General features: G+C 40.7%; 1 protein-coding gene across 3 annotated transcripts; it reads right to left on the bottom strand.

The window, feature by feature from the left end:
* LOC132178269 (uncharacterized) lies at positions 1-21,749 on the bottom strand. Of its 3 annotated transcripts, XM_059590715.2 has the most exons (9): positions 21,505-21,749; positions 20,826-20,939; positions 17,522-17,591; positions 16,364-16,602; positions 15,806-15,832; positions 8,911-9,027; positions 5,454-5,505; positions 608-1,179; positions 1-267 (listed from the first exon to the last, which is right to left on the bottom strand). In XM_059590715.2, exons 2-8 carry the CDS (start codon positions 20,928-20,930, stop codon positions 629-631), a joined length of 1,161 nt encoding a protein of 386 aa, XP_059446698.2. In that variant the 5' UTR covers positions 20,931-20,939; positions 21,505-21,749; the 3' UTR covers positions 1-267; positions 608-628. The 3 variants fall into 3 exon arrangements, with proteins under 3 accessions (XP_059446698.2, XP_088371479.1, XP_088371478.1); XM_088515353.1 differs by lacking the exon at positions 15,806-15,832; XM_088515352.1 differs by lacking the exon at positions 15,806-15,832 and having other exon boundaries at positions 16,358-16,602; positions 21,505-21,748.
* Positions 21,750-22,357: the final 608 nt, after the last annotated feature.

Raw genomic sequence — 22,357 nt, 5'->3', positions numbered from 1 at the left:
AGAGAAAGGAAGCTTGGGTACCTTTTTATTTTTTCAACAATACAAGCTTCTATAAAGAATGTATCTAATAGTGACAATCCCCACTAGGATCCTTGCACACATGAGAATATCCCCCAGAGAGAAATTTCATTGAGGAGCAATCAAAATCAGTCATGGTCCCACGAGAAAGAAGAATCTACTTCATTTGCTAACGTCAGTAATTACCTGACTGCTCCACTGGGTTTAATAAAATAGTGGTCGTCACTATATGCAGTATCAATATTGTACCTGAAATCATAACTTGTCATATTTAATTTAATCCAGTCATGTCCACTCTATTCAACTAAGCATCTTGACTTTAAGCAATGCAAACTTAATAATTGTATACAAAAAAAAAAAAAATCAACTTAATAATTCCAATCTTGTGTTGAGCATTTACACAAGTCAAAATTTTCATGGATTAACAAATTATGGATGTGATAAGTTGTCAAGCAAATTCTTTACAAAAATGTTTTATTTCACTTCATCAAGACATCCCAAAACAAGAGACACATTTAGATAGATATAAAAATGTCAAAAACAGATTCAAAAGAGACTGTTGATTCACCAATCTAAACTGTAAACTTACCCTTTCAATAAAACCGAACACTCATTTTGGTGTGGATGATGCCCGATGTTCCAGAAATTTCCAAGGATTCTGGACAGTATTTGACAGAGGTTTTCTAAGTTCCAAGAAACCCCTAATCCATTTAACTCGGTTCACAAGTTCCTCCAGGTCCATAACTGCAGCTTCTATTGTATCAGAACACATGGAATTTAAAGAAATACTTCCATCAGCTTTCAGCTTCTTTGAAGACCCAGAGCTATCATTTTTTCCCTTTCCAGCCGTATTTCCCAATATATTAGCTGATGCATCTCTGACATGTGAGCTTGAAACACTATCTGAGCAACTGGCTTTTCCAGGGCCATTATCTCCCATATCTAATTCCAATTTTGATTCTGACGTCTGTATCTCCTTGGATGCCGTAATGATCAAAGGTAGCCTTGGCATTTGTTCTGATCCATCTGGTTGTTGTAATGAGCTTGTTGAAGTATGAGAGGAAAAAGATGCATTACGCTCAGATGCTGTATTGGCAGCCTGAACTCCATTTCTTCCTTCGCCCTCAGCGTCAACCATCAAATTTGGAGGGCCCCCCCCAACTATCCCATGCCAATCAAATTCAAATGTGAAACCAAGCCGTTAAATAAATCAAAAAAGCATGGCAGGAGTGGATACAAGATCAAGTGGTAACATGATGAAAGTAACCAATCACATGAGTACAATATGAAGCTATACAAATCCAGTTCCAACCAGGCCAACTGTTATACTCCACCACAAAATAAGTTTTTGGGTTCCAAACAGCAAGATTGTTAATGAAATGCAGAAAGGCTTAGTAACCTTCCTAAAGCCTTCGCTTTGAATTAGAAGTCAGCACAGCTTTAAACAAGAATCTTGTTTACTTCATTAAGAAAAACGAGAATAGTCTAAGAAAATGACACACTGTTTCTACTTTTTGGAAAGCAAGAGCCGTCCAAAAAGAAATGGAAGACATTTATTTTGGAAGGAGAGTAATAAAGAGAACTCTCTAACCATAAGTGACATGAGCCTTGGGTTAAGTAAAGATTCAAATTACACGGTTGTATGATTTTTGATGATTAGATGTTATAAAAGAACTTAAATTTTCATTTGGCATCTTATAAAACCAAATTTGAGAACCAAAATATTCATTGAAACTATTTACAAATGAAAACCATTAAAGTTAGTATTTTAGTTTGAAATTTTTTAAGACACATAAGTTTTACTAATGGAGAGTTTTGGCTTCCTTACTTGAAGTTCCCTCCCCTTCAATGAACTATTCATGGAAAACTTCATACCAATTGAAGACACAGATCTTTGAAGAAAAGAAAACCGCAAACATTTAGGAAAAACAACTTTTTAGGACAAACAAAAATTCAACATGTGGCCATGGAATTAGGTTTGAAATGCAGGGCATTTTCTGTAATGATTTGTAGTGACTCATTTTGCTCAAGTAACCACAATGTAAGGGTAGTATAGCCTAGTATTAGCTGTTATAAAGTATAAATAACAGATTACCAGCCTTTTGTAATAAGTTTTTGACAATTGTAATGACGGGTACACAAAGTGGCCTTGCCTTGGAGGGATTCCCGTCATCAAAAAAAAATTCCAGATTAGTTATTCTTCTATAAACCCTAGATTTCTCTTTACTTCTTGAATTTGAAAGCTGGCAGCGTCAATTTAGTCTCAGAGAACCAGGCTTTGGTTTCCCTTTCTGGCATGTTGAGAAGCAATCTGCCCTCGGTTCTCTGTTTTCCCTTTCTTGAAACAAAGCATCACTTTCTAGAACAGATCTTTGATTTCTTGAAGTTTGCTGTTGTTATGGCCCAAAGACTAAGAGCTCAAGGGGGTAGAGGATGAGGCAATGCAGTGAATCTTGACAATGGAGCAGATTTGCCTCCACCTATGGATCGGAATGATGTTCAGAAACAAAATCAGCCTCAAATAAATGAGATGGATCAGTTAAGGAGACAAATAGCTGTCTTGACAGAGATGGTACAGCATCTACAACCCCCTAGTGCGAGGAGTGATGATTCCGATGATGCTCAACCCTGCTTTGAGAATCTTTTTGGAGTTCCTCAAAAAAGCAGACCTGTTCTTGAGGGGTATGAGCATAAAAGGAAGCATAATATCAAGGTTGAACTTCCGAAATTTCAAGTCTCAATCCCAATGAATTTGTTGATTGGTCAAAGACTATTGAGAGAGTATTTAACAACTATGAAGTTTCCAAGGAGAAGGTGAAATTGGTGTCTATTCGACTCAAAGGAAGAGGACCCCACATGGTAGGAACAATTGCAAACGAATAAACAAAGGAGTGGCAAAGGCAAGATTAAAAGATTGGCGCAAAATGAAGAAAAAGCTCAAGGAGCAGTTTCTTACTTTCAACTATATGCAAACTTTGTACAAGAATTTGCACAATCTTAAGCGATTTGGAAGTGTGGAGGACTACACCGAAGCATTCTATCAACTTGTAGCAAGGGTTGATTTGAATGAAAGTGAAGAACAATGATAGCAAGGTACCTTAGTGGCTTAAAGCCCTCAATTCAAGATATCCTTGGGCCGCATTCATTGTAGACAGTTTCAGAGGCTTAAAATCAAGCTTTATTGGTGGAAAAAACAAAACAAAATCGAAGTGCCTCCAGGTCTGGACAGCAGTTTCAAGTTAACTCCAGGCTTGGACGGCAGTATCAAAGCTATTTTAAGATTGGCAACTCCTCAAATGTTGGGAAAGTTAGCAATGTTGGTGATCGACAGCAAGCAAGAACCCACAAGTTTCCTGTACCTTCTTCCAACCAGTCCAGTTCCAACCATGTGGGTGCTGGAAAACAATCCAAAGGAGGAGGTTTCAAGTGTTTTAAGTGTGGCAAACCTGGTCATCAATCTCCAGATTGTAGAATGACAATGGGAACCGCAATAAAGCACTCTTGTTGGAAAAATAGAGACAGCAGGATATTAAACTTCCCGTTTATGATCAGCCCCTAAATGAAGAACTTGGAGGAGATTTTAAAGATGAAGATGGTCTAGCACTTGTGTCAAAGCATGAAACCGAAGAAGATTAGTTGAGAATCAATATTTTCTATACAACTTGTAGTACTGGTGGAAGGGTGTGTAAGATGATTATAGATGGGGATAGTTGTGAAAATGTGGTATCTCAAGAGGTGGTAGATAAGTTGAACCTCAAAACTGAAGAACATACTCATCCTTATAGGCTTTCTTGATGTAAGATGGGCAATGACATCAAGGTTGCCAAGAGATGTTTGGTTTCATTTTCTATCCAGAAGAAGTATTTTGATGAGGTGTGATGTGATGTGGTGCCTATGGATGTTTGCCATATTCTCTTGGAAGACCTTTGCAATATGATCATCAAACCATTCATGATAAGAACACTTACACTCTTTGCTAGGGGAATCAACGATACACTTTGCTGCCCATGAAGAAGAAAACGAGTTCAAATCCTCAAACAAAATTTTCTGCTTACTGCAAAGAGTTTTATGAAGGAAATTCTTGAATGTGGCTGCATATTTGTTTTGATTGCACAAGAAATTGCTGATTCTGATGTTTCTAGAGCTGTGGAGGAGCTAATGTTTTCCCTCAAGAATTGCCTCCCAAGTTGCCTCCCATGCGTGATTTACAACACTATTGATCTAATACCCAGTTCAGCACTTCCTAATAAAGCAGCCTATAGAATGACTCCTTAAGAGAAGGAAACGCTGCAAAGGCAGGTTGGAGAGCTTCTAGATAAATGCCGCATCCAGGTAAGTATTAGTCCTTGCGCCTTACCCGCTCTTTTAACTCCCAAGAAAGATGGTAGTTGGAGAAATTGTGTTGATAGTAGAGCAATCAACAAGATTACCATTCAGCATCGATTTCGAATTGCTAGATTGGATGATATGTTAGATTGCTTCACGGGGGCAAAAGTATTTTATAAGATTGATCTACGAAGCGGTTATCATCAAATTAGAATTTGTTTGGGAGAGGAATGGAAGACCGCTTTCAAAACTCACAATAAGATCTTCGAGTGACTAGTTATGCTATTTGGACTTACAAATGCACCTAGTACTTTCATGAGAGTTATGACCTAAATGTTGCGGCCTCTTTTAGGAGCGTGTGGTGGTCTATTTTAATGATATTTTGGTGTACAGTTGCTGTTTGGAGGAACACTTGATTCACATTCAATAGGTGTTTGATATCTTGAGAAGAGAGAAGTTTTATGGAAACTTGACGAAATGTAGCTTTGCTATGAATAAAGTAGTTTTCTTGGGGTATGCAGTGTCTTCAAATGGACTGCTAATGGATGAAAACAAAGTAAATCTAGTATCCAGGTAAGGAGTTTCCAAGGCCTTGCTACTTTCTATAGACAGTTTATTAGGCATTTCAACACTATTGCAGCACCTCTCACTGATTGATTTTTGATATTATAATATCATAGTCTATTTATTTGCAATTATAATTGACTATTAACATCACCATCAGGCCTCGACTGACCCCTTGTCAGTCAGACTTCTAAACTCTCAACCTATCACATTTTTTTTACTCTCTCAACAGTCCAGTTTTGAGCAAGGACTATAACAATAGTGATAGAGGTATCGCCCATGTCTGACATTGTCCAGCTCATAGGATCCCCCCTCAGCAAGATGATAGACCTATCTAAAATGGAATAACAAGAGTTCAGAGAGAAATTAATCCAAAAAAAAAAAATGTGATGCCACTAAAGGCCTACAAGCTGGATTTTGGAGGCTAGAACTCGAACATTAATTATGAAATGTGGAGTTCCCATAATTCAACTAAAAAATTAAGAAAAAATCTGTACTTAGGCAACAATTTAATTCAGTTAGTTCTCAAACTGCAAACTTCTTACCTTCATTAAATGGCTTAATAAGCCGCGCACAAGGACGGCCATTTCCATTTTCCTGCAACCACCAGGCACAGCAAATGTAAATAATACAAGAAAAAACATAAGTATCTATCCTACAGGCACCATATTCATCTACAAATAACACGGTATCAGAACCTACAGAACAATTGAAGATAAAATTACATGGATGACACAATTATTTTAATTAAGTCAAGGACCATCGGACTGGAATATATCGTGAGTCTGGATTCAAAAATGTCAAGATAGCTAATACACAGCATAAAAAATAATAGATTTACAGGATGTGTAGTCATAAATGCATATGCTGTAATTAAAATTCATTACAGTAAAATGCATATGATTCCATCGTAAATGCATATGATGACTCCAAGAAGTATCATTGGGAGGTAGAGTTGGTCACTTCGTTTTTTAATACTCTCAAGTTGAGACGAGGTGGCGAGGATAAAATTTGTTGGATTCTTTTCAAAGGAGGGTGTTTGAGGTTAGATCTTTCTATCATGCGCTTTTCCCCCTGCTATTTCTTCATTTCCTTGAAAGAGAATATGGAGAACTAAGGCACCTTCGAGAGTGACATTCTTTGTGTACGGCGATGCTAGGGAAAAATTTAACTATGGACAACCAAAGAAAGAGGCACATTATAATGATGGATTAGTACTGCATGTTTAAGAGGAGTGGGGGGAGACCATAGATCATCTTCTACTCCACTGCAAAGTGGCTAGAGAGTTATGGGTACCAGTTTTCTGTCTTTTTCGGTTAGAGTGGGTCGTGCCCCAAAAGGTGGTGAAGTTGTGGGCTAGTTGGAAAGGTCAGATTTAGGGGTGGGTATCGGTCAAAATGGTGACAGTAGGGGGTATTTTGGCTACTGTCCCACCAAAGTCAGTGAAGTCAATTATTTCACTGACTTCATACTAACAGGACTAATTTCCAACAATTACTGTTACCGACCAGTCGGTTACGGTACAGTTAGTTAATTGTGGGCTTTTTCGGCCACGTCCATTGAAGAGTGGAAAGTGGTTGCGCCCACCGGGGGGAGAGAGAGAGAGAGAAATGCTCAAAGTGGTCACTGACTCACTGGTCCGAGTGGAGAGGTGGCGGTGGAGCGCTGAGTTTCCATATTTTAAGCTATGGTGGTGGAGCGTTGACTCACTGGTGGAGCCCTGCTTCGTGGGGCAGTGAGGTTGTGGCTGTGGTGGTGGTGATAGCGATGGGCTGGCTGAAACTCAAAGAGACGGAGAAAGAGAGTTAAGTGCAAAAAAGGAATAGAAAAGAAGAAGAGTTGGCTTCTTTGAGGGAGCCTCCTCCAAACACAAATCACTTGGCAAATATCTCATAACCTTTTCATTAATGCAGTAGAGTTAAATACAATCTAAATAATCCAACGGTTACAAAAGCCCACTAACATCTAATAATAACACACTATAAAAGGCTGAAAGCAAACTACTCAATTAGTCAATGTACTCATCTGACACATAGTGACATAAAGACACGTTGATAGTAAGTTAGAGGACTCCACTAACAGCTGGCAAACCTCATAAGCCAAGACAATTTCCTAATGCGTAACGTGGTGCATTCGGAGAGAGCCTAATGCTCATAACTTTAAAGATTGTGAGAGACCGGTGCTAGAGCTAAAAACTATTATGTTAAAATCTCCTCAGAGCATCTCCAACGGATTAGCTAAATCCTCCATAATAGCTATTTTAGCTAAAATCAGCCAATTTCCTTCTCCAACAGATTGGCTTCCAAGTAGCAATAATGCAGTTTTTGCTACAGTGAATAGCAACATTTTGCTATTACTGTAGCACAATCTTCAAGTTTTTTTATTATTTCTCTCTTCATTTTTTCTCTCCCTCCTCCTCAACGGTTCCTTTTCTCTCTCCCTCTCCTTCAGAAATGCTCCCTTCTCTCTCACTCTTGTCGCCCAGTTGGGCATGGAGCCCGGCGATCTAGCCAGAAATGGAGGGGAAAAATTGCTGGTGGGAGTGGAGGGCAAACAGAGGAGTTGATCGGTATTTTCTCTTACTAGTTGACGGTTTTCTTCCTAGATCTCTTTCTCTCTTGCTGTTTCGCCTTGGTACTGTTTCTGGTTTTTTTCTGGCTCAGTTTGGTTCAATCAATGCTCGAGTTTGAAGCTGAACAAGTGTGCTTTTTTTTTTTGCCAGGTTACTGGGCGAGTGGAATAAAGGTCCTCACCATGGGGATTTGGGTGTGGTTACTGGTTATGGTAGTGTGTAGGGAAGAGAGAAGGGAAGGAAGATATAGTTGTGGGCATGGGTTTGGGTTTTGGATCAGAGTGGGAGAGAGTGAAAAGTGAAAAAGAAAATAGAATAATAATATTTATAGAAAGTAGAGAATGAAATAGAAAATCTGTTGGAGTTTGTATTAAAAATTGAGTAGTTAAAATAAAGAATTGTACTTTTTGATTAGGTATTTTACCTAACATTACTGGAGATGCTCTTATGTTTGGACGGCGGTTTACAATAGTTCTCGTTTATCTAATCTTCTAGAATTTCTGGATTTGTTCTCTTGTACTTCTACCTAATCGGGGGGTCTCTCTTGTATGCTTCTTGTTTACTTTGGTTACACCCTTTGTGCTTTTTAATAAGATTGATTTACTTATCAAAAATAAAGTCCATGCTACTTATCAAAAAAAATAAAGTCCATGCTAGAATATCAAATTTCCAGAACAAGATAATAAATCAAAGGAGTCATACCTCAAGTACAAAATTAAAATGATAGTCACAAGTTCTAAAACAATAAAATACGATATAAGATGTCTTTCATGAATCACAATTAAACGATGGAAAGTTGGATAGAAGAGCAGTTAACAAAATAGCTTTTTTGTGGTGGGCAAAAGAGCATGGAAGACAGCGACCCTAATTGATCCCTTTACTTCATGAATTTTACTTTTATGGTTGGGGAGAGATGGAGATGGAAGCCGTGGAAGTCCCCCCGACTTCCACCAACTCTTCAAAAATATTTAGATTAAACAATACAATTAAACCTCTAAAAAAGCTGCAATTAAAGAATCCATATTAGCATTTATTGACTTCTACAAAGAACAAATTAATCATAGCAACAGGTGTGAAATGTTGATATTTCCAATTATTGCCATGGTACAATGGACCTAAATTGACAATGTTACAGGCAAACATTCTTGCTTAGATTGTCCAGCCAATGATGATATGTTGGGTGATCGAAACACTCAACATGCAAATAAGCCAGCCTACATGTTTGTTTCATCAAAGGAAACCATCTCCTCGGTTTGGTGGAGAAGTCAACCCTTTTGTCATTTACTATATAACTTTTATAACAAAAAATCTTATAACAATCGGTAAAGATTCTAGAACTTAGGAAAGACTTGAAAGACATATCAAACAGTAATATAGAGCAAGCTTTCTTGGTAAATACAAGTGAAAACACAGGAGTTCAAGAAAGCTACCACAGGAATAGGCACTGCCCAGCCATATTCTGGAGTCCAATCTAATGATGGGCGTAGGTCCTTGCAGGGGACTTCATATGATAATCCTTCACCCGTAGGAGGAGGAAACAACTCGATCTAGAAAAGCAACAAAATACAATATAAGAACAGAAAAATAAATATAATGCTTCTGCTGTAGCAAAGTACTCAGTGTTCAGCTTATCTAGAAAATTCATATGAACAGAGGAGAGAAGATAGCATTCCCTTGAAAAATTAGATTTATTAAAGATGATTTTCTTTATCTTATCTCTTTTTTTTTCTTTGGCTAACAACTACTTATCATTAAAATGTAGTTTGCAAACTTAATTTCTTGATAGTGGGGACCCACTTTTCAAATTCGTCAATTAAGGACCTCCATTATGGCCTCTGCTGAAATTGGTCCTTCCGTCCAACTTTTTTTTTATAAGCAATTTTGTATCCCAATGTATTATTTTTTTTCCACATTATACCAATAGCATGAGAGCACGTGTAATGAGTAACATATTACATTTAAAACGCTTTGAAAAAAAAGAACATGTTTTAAAAATAATATCATTGTATACAAAAAAAAAAAATGCACCGAAGAGGGGGAAGGGTGAAGATTCATCCTGCCCCCCACCCAAAATGGGGGTCTTAGATCCACCCCTGCTTCAGCGAAGGTGGATCTCCACCCCACCCATCCCTTTCATTGATTTTCTTTTTTGGTCTTTTTATCTCTTTTGGGTCTTTTAAAAGGACTTTTTCTTTTTTTTTTGATAAGTAAAAGCCAGTTTTATTGAAAGCGTAAAGGCGCCCCAAGGTACACCGGGAGTATACAATAGGATCACCTAGCTAGAAAGAGAAAAGCGAACAAGGAAGTCATTATAGCTAATCGACACCGGGAAGATATACGCTACAGTCCATAGATACAAAGTGTGTAGACATAAGGATAGTAAATCTTCCAAAGACCCTTCCAGATCTTCAAAACACCTATTGTTCCTCTCCCTCCAAATGCACCAAAAGAAGCACGTAGGCACCATTTTCCAAACCGCAGCGCTCCCTCTCCTTCCCATAGACCACCAACAAGCGAGCAGGTCCGAAACCCGTCTCGGCATTACCCAAGACAATCCAAACCGCCCAAAGAAGGCGCACCACAAAGCGTAAGCTACCTCGCAATGGAGAAGAAGGTGGTCCACCGTCTCCTCATCCTTCTTGCACATCCAACACCTGTTTGTCACGATCACATGCCGCTTCCTTAGGTTGTCTAGGGTCAGAATTTTGCCCATAGCTGCCGACCACACAAAAAAACTTGCCCTCGGCGGAGCATGTGTACGCCATACACTCTTCCAAGGGAAGTGCCCCCGTCTAGAACCAGCCAAAGACGCATAAAGAAGTTTGACCTTAAACTGGCCTCTTTTGGAGGAGTTCCACCACAACCTATCTTCACACCCTGGTCTCACTTGAGCTGACTGCAACAACTGGAAAAAAGAGGCAAAAACGTCCACCTCCCAATCATGAGCCCCTCTAGAAAAAGTCACATTCCACAGGTTGTTGCCACCACTCACCTCCAAGATAGCCGCTACTGAGGCATCCTTCTCACAAGCCATATTGAAGAGACCAGGGAAGGCTTCCTTAAGAGCCGTATCACCGCACCACACATCATGCCAAAATCGAACCCTAGTCCCTTCCCCCACCTCAAAGCGCGTAAAGCCTTGGAAAGTATCCCAATCCTTCCTAATATTCTTCCATAACCCAACCCCAAAAGTACCTCCACACTCCAAGGAACACCACCCTCCCCATAAGCTACCATACTTCGCATCCACCACCCCCCTCCACCAAGCGTCTCTTTCCAAACCGTAGCGCCACAACCATTTTCCTAGAAGTGATCGGTTAAAGTCCACCAGATTTCTGATCCCCAACCCGCCTTCCTTAATTGGAGTGCACACCTTCGACCACTTCACTAGATGGTATTTAAACTCGTCACCTAGCCCACCCCATAAGAAGTTACGCTGAAGTTTCTCTATGCGCTTGGCAACGCTAACCGGAATAGGAAAGAGAGACAAATAGTAAGTAGGCAAGTTCACAAGAGTACTTTTGATTAACGTGACCTTGCCGCCCTTTGACAAATACAACCTTTTCCAACCAGCCAGCCGACGTTCTATCTTTTCAATCACTTCATCCCAAATATGCTTCGCCTTATAAGGAGCCCCCAACGGCAAACCAAGGTATTTGATAGGAAGAGATGCAACCCCACACCCTAGAATGTCTGCTAACATACCCCCTTGCTCCTCATTTCCCACCGGAATTATCACCGACTTAGCCAAATTGACCTTCAGACCGGCAACAGCTTCAAATAATAAAAATATACTCCTCAAGTAACGGAGTTGGGAGGGCAAAGCATTGCAAAACAGCAATGTGTCGTCAGCAAACAGGAGATGAGAAACCACCGTGTTACCAACCTTGAAACCCTCTAACAACCCCCCATTAACTGCTGCCGAGATCATCCTACTCAAGGCTTCCATCACAAATACAAATAACAGAGGAGACAGGGGGTCCCCTTGTCTCAGACCCCTGGAGCTACTAAAGAACCCATTAGGAGATCCATTGACTAGGATTGAGAAACGCACCGAAGAAATGCAATGGTCAATCCAAGAACACCAAGTCCCCCCAAAACCGCACCTCCTCAACATATACAACAAGAAATCCCAATTCACATGATCGTAAGCTTTTTCCAGATCCATCTTGCAAATGACCCCTGGCTCCCCCCCTCTCAACCGACTATCGAGACATTCATTGGAAATCAAAATTGGATCAAGAATTTGCCTGCCCTTGATAAAAGCACTTTGTGACTGAGAGATAATCTTATCCAAGACAACCTTCAATCTATTTGCTAAAACCTTGGCTATGATTTTGTAGATGCCTCCCACAAGACTGATCGGCCGGAAGTCTTTAAGATTAATAGCGCCAGGAACCTTCGGAATAAGCGAAATAAAGGACGCGTTGAGGCTCTTTTCAAACAAACCTCCTGCATGAAAATCTCTAAACACCTTCATAATGTCCCCCTTCACCACCTCCCAACAAGTTTGGAAAAAAGCCATAGAGAACCCATCAGGACCCGGCGCCTTAAAACCATTCATTTTAAACACTACCTTCCTGACCTCTTCTTCTTCAAAATCTCTTTCCAACCATCGAGCCTCCTCCTCCGAAATGGAGTCGAAGGAAATACCATCAACCAACGGCCTCCAACGGCATTGCTCCGTAAAGAGTTTTTTATAAAACTCAACTATATGCTCATTGATCTCGGTTGGGTTCGAAGTGAGGTTATCTCCAATCATTAGAGACTCAATAGCATTGTGTCTCCTATTGGAGTTGGCTATGGAGTGAAAGAATTTAGTGCACTTGTCACCTTCCTTCAACCACATCACCCTAGATTTCTGCCTCCAACTCACCTCCTCCATAAGCAAACACTTCTCCAACTCATGAACCACCTCTGCCTTCCTCCTAACCTCTTCTTCTATCAGGGCCCTATTTTCTTCATTCGCATCGAACCCCTGGAGCTCTTCAAGAAGAAGCCTCTTGTTCCTCTCAATGTTGCCAAACACCTCTTCATTCCAAGTCTTCAAATTCGTCTTCAAGGCCTTAAGCTTACAGGCGAGAACATAGCTCGGCGAACCGTGGAAAGCATATGAGTCCCACCATTGTTGCACTTGAGCCACAAACCCTTCCGCTTTCAGCCACATATTTTCGAATCTAAATGGCCTTTTCCCCTTAGGCACTTCCCCTGCCTCGAGGATGATTGGGAAATGATCGGAACAAAGGCGAGTGAGCCTCTTCTGCCTTACCCCTGGAAAACAAGCCTCCCAACCTGGAGATACAAGAAACCGGTCTATCCTTGACCACACCGGGGGATCGTTGGAGAGCGACCAAGTATACGAACCCCCAACCAGGGGAAGATCCATCAGCCCTTGTTCAAGGATAAAATCAGAAAACTCCATCATAGCCGCATCTAAATGAGCTTCCCCTGATCTTTCGCTAGGGAATCGAGTGGCATTAAAGTCACCCCCAATACACCACGGCATGTCCCACCAACTCATAATGCCTGCCAACTCCTCCCAGAGGATCCTTCTATCCCTATAGAGGTTCGGGCCATACACCCCAGCAAAAGCCCAAACAGCGCGATCCCCCATATTCCTGAAAGATACCGCCAGGGTGTGAGCCCCCACACAAACATCGACCTTCTCCACCACCCTATTGTCCCACATAATTAGAATACCACCCGAAGCCCCACTCGAATCCAAGCAACACCAATCCACATGACTTCGCCCCCATAAGCTACGGACAATATTGCGAGACGTGCTTCTAAGCTTAGTTTCTTGGAGACAAACAATGTCTACCTTCCAATCTCTAAGCATATTACACACCCTCATACGCTTGTCCCTCTTGTTCAACCCTCTCACATTCCAAGATAAGATGTTTAGCTTCATAATGTGGTTACCTGCCCCTTGCCTTTTCTGCTACCGCGCTTTGAGCCCATATTTCTAGCATCATAATTCACCGAACATTCCAGGTTCCTAACCTCCCTCTTGCCCTTCGTTCCGCTACTTGTGCTGGCCATCCCATTATTTCTTCGTTCCTCCTCTAAGAAGGTCAGCAGAGCTAGCAGCTGTAGCTTGTGGCCCGTGTAAGAAATCCCTACAATCGGATAGATCTCATTAGCGCATTGGATCACCCAGTCTGAATAACCTGCCGCCCCCACTGCATCCTTAGCATGCGTGTTCCAAGGAGAAAACATAACGACCTCACGACCCCCAACCCCTTCTTCCTCCCTCCCCAAACTGCCTCTGTCCTCATCCCCAAATGTAAGAGCTTCAACTCTTGCCTCGACCACCCTGCTGTCCTCTCCAGGAATTTGGCCCTCCACACTAAGCTCACGCACTTCTACAGTCCCTACGTCCCGAAATGAATCCCGCCCCTCACTGACCTGTAAGTCCTGCTGCTTCTCGGCGCCGTGAGCATCGACCTCTGAAAAATTGCCCTCGTCCAGTGGGTTGGACCTCTCCACCATTGACAACTGAAGCCCAGCCTCCCCATTGACCGGAAATGTACTCACCGGAGAAGTCAGTGGATCGCCGTCCACATTTTGCGCTCCATAACCGCCGGAGACCTTCCCGAGCTCTTGATTGACATTGGGTACCACCATCGACAGCTTCTTCGGCGAAGTCTGGGTCATGTCTTCCTCTCTCATGTCCGGCATCTCGATCGACGGTGGGCTCAGGGAGTCTCCGATCAAACCACCGGCGACCTTGTTGCCGATCGAACCTCCAGGAGCACATGCGACGTTGTCTGAAGTGTCGGCGAGGCCGTTCTGTTCTTCCGACGACCGCCCCCCTGAACGCAGACCTGCTGCCGACCGCCCCCCTGAAAAAGTCCTGAACGCAGGACTTTTTCTTTTAAATAAGTAATAAAAGTTTAATTAAAAAGCGTAAGGCGCCCCTATGTACATAAGAAGTATACACAAGAATCACCTACCAAAAACCCAAAGAAAAAAAAAAAAAAAACCCATAAAGCCTGACAAGCACACCAAACCGAAGCCCACAAAAACCAAAAGACCCCAAACCTGACACCCATGCGAAGCACTCAAACGCTGCAGCACATGAGGCTTGTCTTTCCCTCGTTGAGAGGACGCGCATGCCGTACCATAGTTAATGAAACTTTCTAAATTCAACAGCTCCCTACTGCCTCTATTCTTAGGACACGCAAAAAGTCCTCTTCACTGACATCCAGGAGCGCCAAGGATGGATCCTCATCCTTATCACAATCCCACACCCAATCCAAGGGCATGGTAGGAGGTAAAACGCCCAAGGGATAAGGGGAGTCTCCATCCTCCCCATCCCAAACTTCATCTCCCTAATCCCACACAACAATCTCCCCAGACAGACCAAAACCTACCGGCCACTTCTGAGATTGGATTAAGCCAGTCAACCTGAAATCTTCGCCCTTATCATCGACGAAGTGCCTAAGGAGCAGCCACTCAATTCTTCATTCACTCCATCTTCCTTAACAACTGGAGACAATGAAGTCACAACCAACACCTTAGGCGAGGGAAGAGAAGAAACCTGCACTATGGGACTCGGACCAAGAAACCCCCGCCGAAGAAAGCCCTTTGCCGGAGGAGATCTCCAAACATTAGCCTTCATGGTAGCTTCCTCTTCGAGAAGTTTGAAATTCTCTTCTGAGGATGACACATTAGAGGAGATGAGAGAAATCTCGTGCTCGGATGGCATTGAAATCTCTCCCAACGAGCAACCCAAGGAGGAGACCAGACCTACCGCGCTGGAGAAGGACCATCGGCCAACCCCTCAAACGGAGAAAAGCCATCCATGGCCGCCGAAGACGCCACACCCGCACCCTGACCCAAGACCCATCAGCGAGAACCCCAAGCCCGAGTCCACAGAATCGTACCCGCCTTTTAAAAGGACTCAATCCAAGGGCACAAAGAAATGAAGGGAAAGCCTACGGTTTTTCTGAGGCTGGGTTTGGACATAAATGATATTATGTCTAAAATTTGTTTTTAAATCTAACATGTAACTCATTACACATGTGGCCTCACGCTATTGGTCTGATGTGGAAAAATGACACATGACAGAAGTCCCGTTAAAAATTGAGCCAAAAGTTGGACGAAATGACAAATTTGGCAGGAGACCATAAAGAAGGTCCTTAATTGGCGAGATCGAAAATGTAAGTCATGATTTGGCAAAAGTTCCTAAATTCAAGGACTTTTTTGGTGTATTTCCCTATTAAAAAAAACATAATATGGACTTCCTGAAACATTAATCGGATGTCACAGTAAGGTCACACAGAAAATTGACAAGGATAACACAAAACCGGACCAAAATACCTCAGGAAGGTCACCACCGGTTTGTTTCTGTTAGCAAGAAATCATTTTTAGTCTTCAGAGTCCAAAGCAAATAGTGCAAAACTAGGTCTAAAGAAAAAAATATATATAAATGCTTTGAAGCCAATCCATTTTCAGAGAAAAACAAACCCTTTTTCAAAACTGATGTCTGAGAATGGAACCAAACAGACTCCTGATTATTAAAACCAAATTTCAATGAACTTGATGAGAAGTTGATGCTTGATTTTGAAGATATCACTTGATTAGTTGTTGCATTAAACACATAATAGACTTGAGCAAATTATTAACATCAAGGAAGCTAAATCAATCAAGTGATTAGACTACATGGTAAGGACTGTCCATATGATACATGTTTCAGCAAACAAAATAAGAAAGCAACTGGTTATACATAAAAAGGGGAGTATGATTAACAGGATAGACTAAAAACACATATGCAGAAACCACCTCACAATGAAAAAAAATGATAACAAGCAAACAAAATTCAGCATTCAATACCAAATAGAGGATATAAATGGATAGGCACATAAATATTACCTTTACCTTCTCATCCCCCAACAATTCAGTTACTCTTCCAGACCAATAACAACTATCCATCAACCAATCTACCAAATCCCCCACTTTCCAAACATTGTCAACAATGACTACCACTTCTAAGATGCTATTGATGTCAGGCATTTGACTTTCACGATAGATAGGAGGAAATTGAGGGCGAACCATCAATTGCCTTTTTACCTCCTTCCAGTTTCTACGCTTTTGATATAACTGTGTCCATTTTGTTTCTGTAAATAAAGTACAATAGAAGAATGATGCTATTTCAAAAACACAAGTATAACATCAGACCAAGTGAATGTATTTTTAGGTTTTCAATTCTAGAAACAAACTAAATTTGTAGATTTTCCATCTATTTGTTTATAAATATAAAAAAACTCACACCTACAAATGCTCTAGTAGTTGTCTATCAAAAAAGCTAACAAGGATTCCATTGATTTGTTTGACTTTCATATCTATCACTTGTTTATATATATAATATTAGGATAAGAAAAGTCAATAAGTGGTGGAGGCCTTGGTCTTGAGGTATCATCCCCTTCAAGGTCCAAGGTTCAAAACCTCATGAGTGCAAACAATCCTTTTAGGCCACACCCCCTAGTGAAAAGCCAGCGATTTAACCAATTCCGTGTAGAGAAACTTCCGAGGGTGCGGTGCACGGAACCGGGATTTACTCTGCAGGGGTGGGTCCGAAAGGCCATGCCTTGGAGAAGTTCCCCGACATAGAAAAAAAAAATATATATATATATATATATTTGTTTATGACTACCACTATTACTTAATTCCAGAACATATGAAGCGTTTGTTTCCACTGTTTGGACTCCCAAATGTGCCTTCAAGCTCGGGCCAAACAACCTAAGTAGCAAGTGAGCATTTGGTAATATATCCCAGAAAGTGAATTTTGGACCCATTCATTTGACAAAAAAAAACACATTTCATAAAGGTGCCAATTTGACCCTTCTAAATCGCTTTTTGAAACCTAAAATCACTTTCTATAAGTAAAACAGACAGGCCCTAAGAAGAAGAAGAAAAAACAAAACAAAACAAAAAATCATTTCGTGAGGATTAATTTTTAATTTGCATAACCTTGAGATGATAAATTATAATAGCCAATGGTAGACTGAATGACATGAACTGCAATAGTATACTTACTTTCATCTGGAAAGTCAACAAATTCTAAGGCATGCCCCATCAGACCTTTTCTCGAGCCAATCTCCTTTATCTAATGGAAAGTACAGGAAAATTAAATGGCATGAAGTATTTGTCTAATAAAAAGGAATAACTTGAGCAAAGAGACAAGCTTCAATGTAAATTTTAAAATAGGACTATATCATTAAACATAATGCATAGGCAGAGTAGTAGACACTATGTGCCTAGTAGGTGGTAAACGAAGTTTTCCTCTAGGTCTCAAGTAGTCTGTTCATCAATGTCTCTTATAATATAAGAAGATCAATCAAGGCATTAAATAACCAAAGTAATTGAAAATTATTAAGTGCGAAAGGGCGCAACCCAAATACATTAAGTATGAAAAAGAATCACCTAACCCAAAACAAAACAAAAACTCAAGACAATTAGAAGAATTAGAAATATGAAAACAATCATAGGCAATTCTTCTTCCATATAATATTTCATCTCCATCCATTTCATCCATTAATATGGATGAAATATCTTGTGGAAGAACATATATAGAAAAACAAACTTCATATGGGAATATTTTGAAAACGCATGCTCAATTTGTCCAAACATGAACAATAATAGGTGGAGATTGCGCTTCTTACTAACCAAAAAAAAAAAAAGTGGAGAGGCCACCCCTTCACCTGCCCACGTTCAGTGTCCACCCCTACCCCATGGAGTTTCACCCCCACTGAACTCTGCAATGTGGGTGGAACTCCGCGCCCTCACCACCCTCTGTAATGGGGGTGAAACTCTCCACCCCTCTTGTGCAAGTGGACACTGCAATAAGGATGGAGACCAACACCATTTGCGCATCTCGCGCGGGCGGCGACCCACCCCTCAGGCCTCCACAAGAGGCATCCACTCCATAACCCCCCCCCCCCCCCCCCCTTTTGCAAGGTGGAATCACCATGCCTGCAGGGGCGGGGAGAGCCACCTCCCTCCTTTAGTGAGGGGTGGTGGTCGCTACCTGTGGAGGCAAGCCTTCATAAGGTAATATTTTTTTCTTTTTTTATGCTTTTTTTGTTCCATTTCTTTTATGTTTTATTTTATTTTTTATTTTTTGCACTTATCAAAAAAATATATATTTTGAAAATTTATTTCAAAATTAAATCAAAACACTTTTAAGCTTTTTTCTTTTCAAACGAATTTTCAGATATGGTCCCCACAAACAACACCTTTTTTTTGATAAATAATAATACTTTATTAAAAAGCATAAGGTCCCCCTAAGTACACAGGTAGTATACACAAGAGGATCCAAACAATCAGAAAACCCAATCCCTCAAACCCGACAAACCCTCATGCCCAAAACCACAAAACCACAAAGCCCAAAAACACCTCGACACTCAATGCTAGAAGACATGAGACTTGCCTTTCTCCCGCTTATAGAGTGCACCCTTAGCATCATAATTAATGGAGCATTCTAAATTTAGAAGCCCCCTTCTACCCTTAACCTTTTGGGGGAGGTAGCCTCTAAGGTGGCATCAATCCCCTCACACGGCTCCTCCAACAAATCCCAATCCAAACAGGAGGCAGGATGAAACCACCTTCTTCCCCATCCCCATCCCAGCATTCTTCTTCTTCCATACCCTAGAAATTTCTGTCCTCCTCTTCACTATCCACCAGCTCCAAAGAAGGACCAACCAAATCTGTCACCGCACCACAAACAACACTTTTTAATTTTCTCCTTCATATTTTTCGAAAAAACAAAACCAAAAACACTTTTTGATAACTTTACAAAACAAGCACAAAAATGCAGTGTTTGTCCCTTCTCTCTTTGACACACCAATAATAAAGATATCAACTTTCAACGATGAGATTACCCAGGCTCTTCATGAGATAGAAAAAATGAACCCGCAATGGATAAAAGCTTTGTACCTGATTCCAATCTATATTTCTTTTGTTAGTAGAGATGTGTGAAGGACCTCGTATACTCTTAATGTGAAATGAGAAATTGGTGAGTGGTCTGAGGTTGTCAACCACAAAAAGACTAGTTAAAGAAAGCAACTTTTGACTCCAAACATTGGCTATAAGACTCTTCATTTTGACAGTTTGGGGAGGATATTAATGAAAGCTATGCATGCTGGTCCACAAATTGTTCTTTGATCAAACCTTTAAAATTGAGAAAGTGTCTATTGAGAATGCAGGTACACATATACTTTTCTAGTTGCAGATATGTAAAAACTTGGCTAAACTACAAATTGGTCCATCTAAGTCTGGGTTTCTTGCCATTTTGGTCAAGTTCCAATTTCATCAACCCCTCATACTTTCAAATTTCGTCTAAGTTTGGGTTTCTTGTCATTTTGGTCAAGTTCCAATTTGATCACTCCCCCATACTTTCAAATTTCACTCAACATGGTTCATCCACATCCATTAACTAAACTTTTGTTCAAGTATCACGTCAAACTTCAAGATCTAACATGATATCATATTAACTTATACTTTGAACTTCTAAATTTTCTAGTAGAAAAAGAAACAGTAAAAGGCACGTATTTATCTGAAAAGCTCCATCTGTCCACATCTGCCAGTCAAATCCAATTTCTGCAACCACCTTGCTCCATCCACTCTCAAACCTCCTCTTCCTTCACAACCTTTGCATCCCTCTAAATCAGAACACATCTTCATCGTCAACGCCGATCGCACCAAGGTCTTCACCCCACTCCAAGATCTTTGCAACAAATAGGAACTTGCTGGCATTGATGTCATCTATGAAAAACTCCAAACTATCACAAATGGTGCCCTCTCCCCATCGTCAACGCCCCTCCCCCCACAACCCCCCCCCCCCCCCAAACCCCCCCAAAAAAAAAAAAGAAGAAAATAACCCAAAAACAAGGAAAATTACAAAATCAGTCCCTGTAGTTTACTTGACTTACAATTATCTCCCTATAGTGTCAAAATGAACTCAGAGACCTTGAAGTATACCAAAAAAACAATTTACTGCTTACACTACTGACTTAACAGATTTTGTTAGTGTGACACTAACTTAAATAAGACACGTGAGCTCATTTTGATATCACAATGAGCTAATTGCAAATCAAATAAACCATAGGGACTGATTTTTCATTTATTTCCCAAAAACAAATCAAACCTATCACATTATTTTTTTTTCATTCCCGTTGAAAAGTGGGCAGAGTCATAAACAACAAATCATGGATGTAGAAATGAAAAGATAGGACTTAAATTAAATAGAATGAACTAATATTAATTATCAATGAATGGTCCTGCAGTGTCGAAAATAATCAATAGAAGAAAACTGATCAGGGTGCATAAAACCGATAGACACCTTGCATCGAAACCATGCGCCACGAAAACCTTGGAGAAATGATCTTGACTCTGCCATTTGGCCAACTTTAAAAGGTAGATCAACATATTCTTCATGGTCCATCATACAATGTAGCTGCAACATAAACACTTCCAGCTTATAAGCAGCTTCTAGGAAAGATATATAAATATAATGATCCAAGATCCAAGCCATAAAACATTTCATAATTACATCAAGTCCTTGCTAAATTTCCTCAACTTGTGTTTTTACTACAGCTTATAGATAGAGGATGAATTTTACCACTAAAAAGAGAGAGGATGCAGGCATGCCACCACAAAAACCAACACCTTGTTTGGTTGGCTGCTTAAACAGCATTTTCAGTGTTTAAACACAAAAAATACTTTTCAAGATTGGAAAACATAGAAAACTCTCGATACAAATTTTATTGCATCTTCCAAACTCCTATTGTGTGACGGCTATAGTTAATTATTATAGAAAAACCTGTAAAACCTTAAAAAAAAAAAATACATAATATAATAATACCCTTGTGCTACGACACAAAACCCTCGAGAAAAACAAGCAAAATCATAACTAAACGAGTAAAAAATAACCCTCGCTGTGTAGTGCCGTGTGACCTGGAAGATTGCGGTGCCGTGTGTGGTTCTGATTGTGCGGCAGTGGGCTGTTGCTCAACCGTTACCTGTAGTACTGCGTGTGGCGGTTGGGTGGCTTTGAGCCTGTGTGGGTCGCCGTCGACGTGGGCGGTAGACAATCGGCGCTGCTCCGGGGGTTCTGGTGAAGACCCGAGCGACGTACGGTGTGCTCCGGTGGTGCGGTGGCTGTTGGTTTCTACAGTGTCCGACTGACGTGGAGGTGATCGGCTGTAGGAGTTGCAAAATTTTCTGAAACTTTTTGCCTGTGCCGTTGTGCTTAAGGTGGGGAAGACACTGCCGCTTGGTTGCAGCACTTGGTGGAAATACCTATTCCAGCGCACGGATAGGCTTATTCCAGTGTAAGCATTTTCTTATTCTGTTTTTTGTGTTGGAACTTTGGCAGTTTGGTAACAGGATTAAGTTAGCACTTATTCCAGCCTACTGTAATGTGACTATACCCTATTCAGACTAAGGGCAAAAAAAGAAAGAATTGTATGCCTTACGGACACATGACACAGCCAAAAGCGAGTGCTAGGAATTTCTGATTTAACAGGTTACTCAATGGCATCCGGTAGCACTCCGCCCCATAATGAGGAGATTTCATTGGAGACTGTTTGACTTAGGGTTTATGAAGCAATCGAATGAGCTTATTTGCAAGTTATACCAACCATGCCCACGATTGGTTTGAGAGACAACTGATCAGTACCTTTTGTGGACGATAATAAGTCCTCCAAAGAGACCCGGAAAAGGGAATATGAGGAAAATGGTGAAGAAACTGAAAAAAAAAAACAAAACAAGAACAAAAACACTACCTAAAACATACCCTACAAAAAAAACAAAGAGAAAAGTGGAAACTGAAATGGGCTTTGGTCTCAGGAACACAAAAAAAACTGACACACT

Source organism: Corylus avellana, chromosome 4, assembly GCF_965113065.1.
Source record: "Corylus avellana chromosome 4, dhCorAvel1.hap1.2, whole genome shotgun sequence".
Classification (NCBI taxonomy): domain Eukaryota; kingdom Viridiplantae; phylum Streptophyta; class Magnoliopsida; order Fagales; family Betulaceae; genus Corylus; species Corylus avellana.
Note: the sequence above shows the minus strand (reverse complement) of the source record. Positions and strands in the feature narration are given on the sequence as shown.

What these genes read in the sequence shown, in the direction of transcription:
- LOC132178269 (XM_059590715.2), bottom strand. Translation starts at nt 20,930, where the DNA reads ATGATGGACCATGAAGAATATGTTGATCTACCTTTTAAAGTTGGCCAA. An exon ending in TGTTGACTTTCCAGATGAAA is followed by an intron (nt 16,603 to 17,521) that starts GTAAGTATACTA and finishes CTTTATTTACAG; the next exon opens with AAACAAAATGGACACAGTTA. An exon ending in AATTGTTGGGGGATGAGAAG is followed by an intron (nt 15,833 to 16,363) that starts GTAAAGGTAATA and finishes TCTTGCTAACAG; the next exon opens with AAACAAACCGGTGGTGACCT.